At 36.3% G+C, this 11,382-nt stretch overlaps 1 protein-coding gene across 25 annotated transcripts in view; it reads right to left on the bottom strand.

Moving 5' to 3' along the window:
• Window positions 1-628: 628 nt before the first annotated feature.
• C2CD5 (C2 calcium dependent domain containing 5) overlaps window positions 629-11,382 on the bottom strand; it is a 100,755-nt gene continuing 90,001 nt past the window's right edge. For 11 of the 25 annotated variants that reach the window (XM_053895472.1, XM_053895476.1, XM_053895474.1 and 8 more), the window contains 5 exons: window positions 8,371-8,421; window positions 7,400-7,501; window positions 5,905-6,095; window positions 2,696-2,842; window positions 629-1,964 (listed from right to left, as the gene is read on the bottom strand). In XM_053895472.1, coding sequence (XP_053751447.1) covers window positions 1,833-1,964; window positions 2,696-2,842; window positions 5,905-6,095; window positions 7,400-7,501; window positions 8,371-8,421 — 623 coding nt within the window. In that variant the 3' untranslated portion in view covers window positions 629-1,832. The remainder of the gene's footprint in view (window positions 1,965-2,695; window positions 2,843-5,904; window positions 6,096-7,399; window positions 7,502-8,370; window positions 8,422-11,382) is intronic. The other 14 variants (XM_053895475.1, XM_053895480.1, XM_053895464.1 and 11 more) reach the window with 4 other exon arrangements.

Below are 11,382 nucleotides of genomic sequence, written 5' to 3'. Positions count from 1 at the left end.
TGCGCATTTTTCCAGACTGAGTTTAAATATCATTCCCTTTGGGAAGCTGCCTCCATCTCAAGCTACACACATTTTTCTCACTTAATAGTGTAAGTTTCAGAGCCAGATTGCCTGTGCTTGAATCTTGGCTCTACTATTTATTGTGTCTTTGGGCAAATCAAACTCTCTACTCGGCTTCCTCAACCACAAAATGGGGCTTCACTACAGTATCTACATCTACCTCATAGGGTTTCTGTAAATATTACGAGGGTTAATACAAAAATCTATTTGTGACGCTGCCTGGCACATAGAAAGCATTCAGTAAACATTAGCAATTGCTATAGTACCATATAGCACAGTTTACAAATTATTCACTTGTGTAGCCATGGAAGATAAGCTCCATGATCATAAGAACTTAGGTGTGCTTTGGTGACTGCCTAAAACTGTGCTCTGGGATCTAACAAGCATTCAACAAACAGATGTTGAATGTGAATACCTACCAACCAAAGACCATGAAAATGCCACAGTCCCAGCAGATGCACAACAGATGTTTGCTGACTGAAGGGAGGAATGGAGACCATCGGGTGGGAAGGGGTTTCAGACTACTGGCAGTACTGCACAAGGGAGGCAAGCAGAGACATAGGGGATATTCCAGTTTATAAACTTTTTATTTAAAAAATAAAATTATAAACAAAATACAGAAAAATATTGACACCTGTGATAACAAGGAATTGATTCCTAATTTTTAGGGTAGTTTGTTATCCTGAAAGAGCGAAATCATGAGTTTTATACAGAAATTTTATTGTGCAAAGGAGGAATGTACTTTTTAAGGTTCATTTGCACTAGGTATTTGGCATTGACAGAAAAGGTGTTTCTACGTATACATTCAACACTCTGCAGCATATTTACATTCAAGTTACATCTCCAAATTCTATGCCAAATACAATCTAACTTACCATCAAAAATGCCTAAGATATAGTTCTGTTTATTTGGTAGGAGTGCAGTATGATTCTATTAAAAATAATTTTATACTCCTACTAGGTCAATTATATTTTAACTACTTCAACAAAACTCACTGACCTTTTTCTTCCCAGTTGAAGCCAAGCCTCTTCTAGACAAATTAAACACTAACAAAAACACTAACAAAATTTGGCCAGTTATAAAGTTATGTAGTTAATTTCTTCCTCCCTCCTTACAAACATTATTAAAACTTTCAATGGAAGGACACTCGTTCTAATAAATTACATTTTCTTTTACAGCAGTTAGGACACAATATGGATCCAAGTTACAGTAATTTTAACTTTTTAAAAGATGGCTGAAGCACTCTTCCCCTTCAGTTGTTACCAAATTCCAAACTCAGTTATCAAAATAAAACGCATTAAGAAACACACATAGATTTCTCAAAACTTTTCTCCATTTTCCCACACATTCCTCAAATCAGATTATTTATTCATTAACAATTTGTAAATTTCTTGCTTCGTTTCTCTCAATTACACCAGGGTAGTTATTATAATTTCTTGATAATCTCACCATTTTGTGTTTCAAAGTATGATTTTATTAAAGTCAACATAAATTACAGACAGCTTCCATTTCTGCTACAGTTCTCTGAGAAATCTATCTGAACTTAGTGAAGGGTCAAGATTTCATGGGGCGTGGCTTGGCAAACAAAACACCATGGTTTAAAAATTCTCATGCCTCCAAGAGATTAGAGACAAATCAAATCTACTCAAAATGTACCAATTCTCTCTTAATGATCTGAAATTAAGTTCACTTTTAAAAGTCCAGTAAGATAATTAAAGACAAAACAATGGAGACAGATGAATTTCATTTAGTTGAACTCTTTCTAATTTACTTCAGGTGGTAACTTCTCCTCCAGTACATGATGGCTGGCAGTTGGCGGTAGGCTGCTGGGTTGATACCACTTCTAACTCGGATTCACGAACAAAAACCACTGCATCACCACTTACATTTATAAGACACTGTGCCTAGACAAACAACAGGACATGTTTAATCACCAACTCAATAATATGCTTATAATTTTCTGTTATATTAGGGGCAGTGTTGCATAGCTGAAAAGCACAGGCTTTGAAGTCACTAGAGAAAAGACAGACAACCCAATAGAGAAATGAGCAAATGAAAAGAAGGCAACTCACAAGAAAACTGAAAAAAAAAAACAAAAAAAAATTAATAAGTTTTTTAAAGCAACAATACTGATAAATTTATTCTAAAACTGATCCTAAGTAACAGTCTTTTGCTCCCACTAACAGAATTATTTATTAGAGATACATCAACAGGAGCACCTGGCTAGCTCAGTGGGTAGAGCATGTGACTCTTGATCTAGGGTCAATAGAGCCTACTTTAAAAACAAATAAACAAACAAACTCTGATGTTATTACAGAAATAGATAAAGAGTGTGGCCCCATCGGGATGTACTCTTCACTAGTATGGCAGTTAGAACTGGACAGTTCATAGTCCAAACTAGAGGTGGCTTTCACAGTAACTTAGGAGCAAAACTTCCAGAGATATTTAAGAAGATCTGGGATGTGAAAACAGTATGCCATGGTTACTAATATAGTTATTAAAACATGTTTTAAACATCTAGAATCCAAAAGCTCTGAAGAGCAATGCCCTTTGGTTGGGAGATGAATGGGAGGATGGGAAAGCCACAGGGGAAATCCTCAGGTTCCCTCACTGGATGTTTCCAGCTACATCTCACCTGGTTTTTATTTGGGTTCTCCATGAAGACACACTGCTTCATTATGTAGGAGACAACAGCATTCCCTCCTAATGCAGCGACATGAGCTCTCACCATTGCAAACACTTCAGCAATGAAAGCATGGAGAAAACCACTGACTCCTCCTTCCTAAATAATAATATGCAAAAAATCAAACTATATACGTGGACATGAATGTATATAAAATGCCAAATAATATATATTAAAACATCTTAAATGATCTTAATATAATAGATGATCATTTTTATTTTCCTCATAACAGGGATCTGTTGCATGAATGAACAAACCTTTACTGCACACATGTCTGTGATGGGGATTAGTACCCTCACTTTACAGATGATGAAATCAAAGCTGTGGCCCTGACTAGCTATGACCACATAGCTAATAAAAAAAAAAAAATGGCAGAGCAAGAATTCAAATTGTTTCTCCATCTTCAACATCTCCATCAAATCGTTCCTATCATTCACACAAATTGATGGCAAATATACATAATAAAACTTCTCTGCTATCCGTATCCCCCATCCTGAAGCATGTTCCAGGCACACTTGCCTTTTTATCAGTTTTCCATAGGTGTCAAGCACTTTTCCTTCCTCGGGGTCATTGTACATGCTGTTCCTGAAGGCTCCTCCCCAGTTTTCCACCAGAATAACTCTTAATTCCTCAGGTCCCTGTTTATACGTAACTCTCTCAGAGAAACCTTCCCTGACTATCAGATCTAAATTAAGTTTCCCTGTTATTTCCTCTGATAGCTTTTGTTGTATTTCTTTATATTACTTAACATCACTAGTAATTATACATAAGTTACATGATTATTTGTTTAATGTCCACCATGCTCCAGTTCTACCAGACTGTAAATTCCATCAGGTCAGAAACTGTCATCTGTTCTGCTCACAACTCAGTATGTGCACATACTGAGTTTTCCATACATATTTGTCAGGGAATGAAATCCAGTAGTTTGGAGAATGTTTTCAGTGTTCGAAAACAAAACAGAAACCAAAGTCTAGCTGAGAGCTTAAAATGCTGTTCAACCTCAGCTTTCTATGAATTCTACTGGAGGTTATTTACAGTCTAGGAAGAAATTTCAAACTTTACACTGGAAGTGAATGGCAAAATTTAATGCACTGTTAGAAAAAACATTTGACCAGATCACACCTTTCTAAAAAGCAGTAGTTTTGTAAAGGCAGCTCTCTTTGTAACTGAGAAACTGAGGCATTTCAGCCTACTTCCAATTCATCATAGCTCAGGACATTTTTTCTTTCACTTATATCTGTTTCCTTCCTGCCTTTTAAATCTAGAAATTCTGATGGCAGAGTAACAGGGACTACAGAGGGTAATTCTTAAAAGATTATATAATTGTAAGCAAATAACTTATCAAGTAACAAATAAATTTGGGATATTATGCCATACAGTTAATATTACAAATCTCTGTTGAAGAGAAATCCACTGTGAGGCAACATTTTGGGGCGTGGCTCTCAAGCAATAGAGAAAGCACTTAGGAAACAAAATTTTATGGATTAACATAGTGCAATAAGTACGTGCTATTAAGAACAACTGGAAAGTTAATTTACCCATCCATACCAGCTTCTCACACCCAACTTTCTTTGTCAAATTTAAATGGACCTAAAAGCGTCACCTATTTTAATTCTATATTAAAAGGTTTTTGAGAATATATTAAGATAGCATCTTTTCTATCTCAACACAATGGAATATGATTTCCTAATTTATCATAAAGAAAACATCTATCTAATTAATCTGTCAGAAGTCATGCCCTCATTTACAGAAAAATATTTATGTCTATTCTCTGCCAGACACTGTGCCAGGTGCAGAATGGTGAGTACGATATTAAAAACATCATGATAGGGGCGCCTGAGTGGCTCAGTCAGTTAAGCATCCGACTTTGGCTCAGGTCATGATCTCACTGTCTGTGGGTTCAAGTCCCGCATCAGGCTCTATGCTGACAGCTCAGAGCCTGGAACCTACTTAGGATTCTGTGTGTCCCTCTCTCTCTGCCCCTCCCCTGCTCTCTTTCTGTCTCTCAAAAATAAATAAACGTTAAAAAAAAAATTTTGTTTTTAAATAGCAGCCTCCCCATTGGAAAAAAAAAAAAACAAACCAGCATGAGGGCAGGGTGCCTGGGTGGCTCAGTCGATTGAGGGTCCAGCTTAGATCATGATACCAGGGTCATGGGATTGAGCAGAGCACTGGGCTCTGTGCTGAGCGTTCATTGAGCCTGCTTAAGATTCTCTTTCTCCCTCTCTTTCTGCCCCTCTCACTGGCTCAGGCTCTCTCTCTCTCTCTCTCTCTCTCAAATTAAAAAAAAAAAATAGTATAAGGGTTATTATTTCTAAGGAAGTACAAAAACACTGATGATGACACAATGGGAAAAAAAGCATAGTTAAGGTATCTTTATAATGCATAGACTTTAAAAAAAACAAAGTGCTGAAGAGTTTATTAAGTTTCATACCTCAATAATTTAAAATTGTCCCTATTCACAATATTACTTTGCTCTAGTAAGACACAATGTAAATACAATTTTTCCTTGAGTTTAAATTCCTATGTAATGAAAGATATAATAGACTGACTCTGATTCTTAAATGTGACCACATCAAAACATTATAATTACTGTTACCCACTGTGGGGTAAGAATTTGAATAAATGGCATCCTCATATACTTCTAGAGGGGGCAATAAAATGAGCAGCCACATTCTTTTTCAGGGGGAGAAAAAAAACAGACATAAACTATCCACAGACATCTATCTATAATATAGTCCCCTACAGTTTCTAAATGTAAAACCATGAAAACTGCTATTTAAATAATAGCAGGCAAATAACTACTTGAAAAAACTGAACTGTTCTTTCAGGCTATTTTAAATCTCTAATCCAACATGGATCAATTTACTTGTTTTACTTATGATAAGGATCTGGAATCTCTAAAAATAAATGAAATTAAACCCAACACAATTCTTGTGCTAATACTCGGTGCTATATGAAATTTGGTAAGTCTAATCTAGAATTAATCCAGACAAATTACTGAAAAAAAGAAAAGAAAAAAGAAAAGAAAAGGTACATGTGCGTGTGTGTGTGTATGTGTCTATACTTTGGCAAAAAATAACAACCTGAAATTCGTTTGGTTTTGATACTAATGTCTTCAATCAGAAAATGTACAAAAACAATGTTATAAAATTACCTACCTCACGAAGAGAAGTGGTTTCCCGGATAAAAAACATGTTAATTATCCCAAGATATTTAGTTATTTTTGCTCCAGGAATGAAAGAAAGAGGTGTCATCTTAACAACCCCAACCGTAGAATTTGCACAAGGTGGAGCAGAACGGTTCCGGAAATTTCCTTCACCCATCGGACTTGCTTTTTCAACGGTGACAGCTAAATTTGGAGAAAGAAAACAAAACCTCAAGATCAGATGTTGGTAACTCAATTATTCCCTAAGGTTTCCAAAAAAGTGGTGACAACATTCAGCTGTCTGTGAGGGTAAGCCATGTCATGAGAGTAAAGAAATTATCATGCACTGCATGCAATTAAAGAGAGAAAGAAAAACGTGAGAGGAAATGCTGCAATGGAATTCTTTTGGAAGAAAAATGGCATTCCTGCAAAAGAAAATGCTGATGCGGTATAGCTATGACAACACACAATGATCGTTATAAAGTGAAGAAAAAGAAAAAGCAGGAGAGCATTAAAAATTATCTGCTGTAGGAACAAATTATTACAAAGAGAGTGTGAAAGTTGTTATATTTCCCAGTGCAGTTTTTCCATCTGTTTCAGACAACTTCATCACTGTCAACTTGTAGATAAACCTTATGTTAACAAGTTGTAATGGGTTTCTTCTCCAAACCTTTTTGATCAAACTCATAATTTTAAAAACAAATGACCTTGGCTATCTAAAAGTTAACTGTTTATAAAATAACAAATAATAATAGCTAGCACTTATCAAGTAACTACTATAAGCCACACATGCATATGTATTATCTAATCCTTACAACCCAGCAACATAGATATTATCCCCACTTTACACATGAGCAAACTGAGGCTCAGAGAAATTACATAACTTGCCCAAGGTCACACAGCTATTAAAATGACACTTCTAGGATCCCAAACCAGATCTGTCTGGTTCCATATCCTGTGATCTTTCCTCTAAAACATCATTCGTTCTCTCTTAATGTACTATAAATTCTTTCACTCAAATATGTTTACCTCAAAGTCTATCAAAACACATGGAGTATAAAGAACACGTAAGTAACGATCCTGATTCTAGCAGTGAGAGAAGAGTTTACTACTTTCTATCCAGAAATACCTCATTCTTTTAGCCCTCTTTATCACTCTTAGGAAACTAACAGATGCCATATACTACATAGTAGCTAGGGTCCTCAAAGAGTATCTCTTCTATAAGAGAGCTCATAATTTCCTTCCATTAGAAGGATATAATATCTATACACTTCTAAGAATACCTTCACAAAAAGTAAAATTTTTAAAACATAATTCTACAGTTAAAATGAACAAATCTAAAGGCCCTTCAATAACTTTTGCTAAGTGACCATTAGAGTCTGCAGCTTTCACACTCCAATACATGATTGATCGGCAATGTTATTACAGGGTAGAAAGGTCTAGCCTTCACCACTGGGAAATCAGGGATATGCTTCTCAGATCATAATGTGGTAGAAACATCCGCCTACTTGTCTTAATTGATCCGCGCCTTATGGTCTGAGCTTTCAGTTTAATGAGCTCTATCCAGCTGCTGCATCTGTCTGCAAAGGAACTGTAATCAACTGACGTTGCTGAAAACACAGACAGAAAACAAAAGAAAAAACAAAGAAAAAATATGGATGACGTCTCTTACTCGTCATAACACTCCTTCCGATGATGTAATTTAACTGTAACTTAGAAAAAGAATGGTCCTTTTCAAGTCAGATATGAGAGATAGTAAAGAGTCAAGCTTTAGACACTGATTTGTCCAAAACCAAGTTCTTAATTAGCTGGCTGAGCATTTTTGGTGATGTCATAGTTGTGTGGTGGTCTCTTAGGGGCAATGGAAGCAAGGTCTTACCAAAATATCACTGCAAGGACCATATACCGCTTTGACTAATGTTATTTCCCATTCTTTTTCTTTACAAGGTTTTGACTGTCTATATTTTAGGACTTTAATTCCTTATTTTTACCCTAAAACAAAAATAATGAAAATCAAATGCTGAAGAACACATGAAAAAAAAAATCACTGGTTGACTTATCTTTTATTAAAACACATTCTTTCTACCATCAGTAACAGAAAGGCCAAAGGGTTATTGTGGTCAATATTCTGTTTTCACGTCTGATTTTGGTAACAAGCTTCTGACAACATTGAGTGGGGAGGCAGATGCGAGTCTAACAAGTTCTCCTTTTTAAATAAAATAGCTTCTACTACTACTAAGCTAAAAAGAATGTCAAAGAGCTAAAATTTTATTTTGAGAAACAGGGAAACTATTAAGATGCTAAAAACTTAAATATTAGGTTAATTAATATTTTTAACGACACATTCTAACTACAATAATGCCACATTTTGGTGTTTATTCCACTGTCCAGTGCATTTCTTCAATGTCTGTATGTTTATGCACCACCACACTAGAATTTCACACCTTTGGTGACTATTTGCTTAATTAGACAAACTCACCTCTCTGTGCAGCTGGTATACCTGAGTTAGAACTTGCACTCTCCAGGTGTTCTAATAAGACAATATGAACAACATTAGCTCGGATGCTAAGTACAAGCCAGTATCTCTTCTTTGCTGTTTGTCAATACCATCTATAAGCCAGATGAATAGGAGGAAATCTTTATGGCTTCATTATAAAAGCAAACCAAATAGAAGAATTCAGGGTTTAAGTGCAGTTTCTACTGATATATGAAAACTGGCTCAGTTAATAAATAGCATGTCAAGGAAGACTGTTACTGTAACACAAGAAGAGTTTCAGAAACATTATAGACATGAGAAAATATAAACATAGTAACAAATGTTAGTAGGATGAAAGCAGGATGAGAAAACTGAGCAGAGAAATTAAAGAAAACCTGAAATGAAACTTGGAAGGGAAAATGGGGAGTGGGAAGGGTCAATAAGATTACAAATTACAGACAAGGCAATGACCTGTGTCTCACAGATAAACACAAGCTGCTTACTGGCCATAACCTTCCCCCTCACTACCACAATCCCCTTCATTCAAGGACTTCACTGTCAACAGTTCCCTCTGGTGGCATTAAGACGTTGTGGAACCAAAAAGTACTCTCCACAGACATGACTAGGGTCCCAAACTAGAATCACTCCCTTTCCAGGAACCTCACAAAAGGAGCATCCAGAATTTTCCCTAATATTTCATATTTTTATTATAGCTATTTAAAGTATTGTACAAATTTAAACAGCACTACAAAAACTTCTGAGAATAATTCGAGTCATCCAGTTTTTTTTTTTAATTATAAATTAAGTAAATACATATTTTTATCTCTGCTTAATGTATTAATCTTTTGGTAATATTCTTAAATTAATGAAGTTAAACCTTATACCAAAGAAGGTTTGGACAGGTTCTTGCTAATTGGGTGCATGGAAGTATGCATACTCCCTCTCCCCATTTTTATAAGGCAAGTGACCACCAGTTAATACTGCAAAGTGTAGAGTGGCTGACATTCCTCTTACAATACAGAGCTGTTGAATAAATGGGCTAAGTAGGGTCGACAAAATGACTGTGAGGTACCATGCTGTGGGTGTGCCCCTGACCATCATGCCCTCAAGACCGTAGATCTAGACAGGAAGAGTCCTCCCTGATTCAGGATCCTGAGGAGCTTTGGAAGTCCAGGAGGAGATGGAACCCACAGGAAGGAGACTACAACAGAACAGACACTCAGAGGCCTATCACATCTCCAGGGACAGCTAGTTCAGCACTGAAACAGACACGGTGCAGAAGGTGGGACAGCAAATGCCCACCCTCAGCCTCCATATCCCAGGTGGCTCCCGGGGCTCTCCTATGTCCTACGTAGTACAGACTTGTGGGGCAGAGACTTACAGAAAATATACTTGGCCTTAGGAATTCTGTGAAAGCTTTTAAAATGAGGGAACAGGGGTCAAAGCTTTAAAAAAATGTGAAAATTATTAACATGAAATTATCTTCTATAACTCAGTATTATCTGGGTAATAGGAAACTCCCCAGTGAGTAGCAACTACATGTAATTTAATAACAAATGTCCACCAAAAGAGCATGTAGAAAGTATCTGTTACCAGCTCTAAATATAAATTAAAAAAAAAAAGAACCAAAGGTACACATTCATCTGTAAAATATTTGTTTTTTTTAAAGGATAAATAGTATATCTTTGCAAGACAGACAATAAATCTGATTAAGAGTAGTTGCCTCGTGAAAAGGTAAATGAATGGAGAAGGGGGAGCTAGATTTTGGACTATTTGATTTTTTCATAAGATTTGAATGTTTCACCGTGTACATTTATTACTTTTCCCAAAAAATTTTTACAAAGGGTGGAGAAGGGGGTGGGGGGAAAGAGCAAGGGAAAATGTCTATTCCCTGCCTTCATATATGTATGTATTGAATTAAAATTTAAGAAAAAAAAAAGTTTTTAAATTGCAGATATTCTTAAGGGAAAGGTTAAGGGAGATGATTTTTGATCTCACTTCAGGACAGCAGGTTCACCCAACATGCTTGCCAAGATCTTAATTTTTCTCACAGAAAAAAGGCCCAAGATGAGGTGGTCCAGGGAACAGGTGATCAGCACCTCAGACGTTTGCACACCTCAGTTATCTAAGGACCTCAGATTCTCAGTCACTCTGCTCCTCTAATTATAGTTTGGCTTGCAAGGTAATAGGCTTTTCAAAAGAGAAGGTACTACAGATATTAGTTATCTGGGTCACTGGCAAACTAGCAATTCTGGTGAAAAAGAAATAAACACATATGCAATCTCTAAGCCAATACTTAAAAAAAAAAGGGAGAGAGAGAGAGAGAGAGAGAGAGAGAGAGAGAGAGAGAACATATTTCACATTCAGGAGTAGAAATCTTATTAAAATCTTTGAGATTTGTTGAGTAGCTAATGCCCATTGCCAGCCATTGGTATATTTGTCTACACGTGAAAGTCTCTGCTCCACATGTGAAAGAGTTTGAGACAAACACTTCTTATGTTAGGTATCCCCATTCTAGCTGCAGAAAGTCTCAACGAAGCCACACAGTAGCCCACTTCTCTTACAATTTCCTTTTCCACTGGATACAAAAAAATGATTATTTTGCTTCATTAAAAAGTCACCAGTAAGTGATACCCTGTTATCCACCCCCCCCCCCCGCCAATGAACAATCCTAGAAAGTCAGCAAGACAAATAGAAAATAAAGTTTTATTATTCTCTTAGTACACTACAATTGTATTTAACAAGCCCTATCAGTGTGGGGCGGGAGACTAACCTAGGTTAAAAGCAGTTGAGTGAAAATGAGCATATTGATGACAAACAGAAAATAATGTGGCAAGGACTCTTCCTCCCTCAATTATACATGCTCCAATGCTTCTGAAGTTTGAGACTTCTTCCATTCTCCTAAATAACTTGTCATAACCAAGGACAAAGGTATCAGCTGGCGATGATAAAGCTCTACAATGATCAATAACTCTTCTGACAACTTATTCACGTTAGAATCTACAAATCATCTTT

Source organism: Panthera pardus, unplaced genomic scaffold (assembly GCF_024362965.1).
Source record: "Panthera pardus isolate Hobbes unplaced genomic scaffold, ASM2436296v1 HiC_scaffold_6, whole genome shotgun sequence".
Taxonomy (NCBI): Eukaryota; Metazoa; Chordata; class Mammalia; order Carnivora; family Felidae; genus Panthera; species Panthera pardus.
Note: the sequence above shows the minus strand (reverse complement) of the source record. Positions and strands in the feature narration are given on the sequence as shown.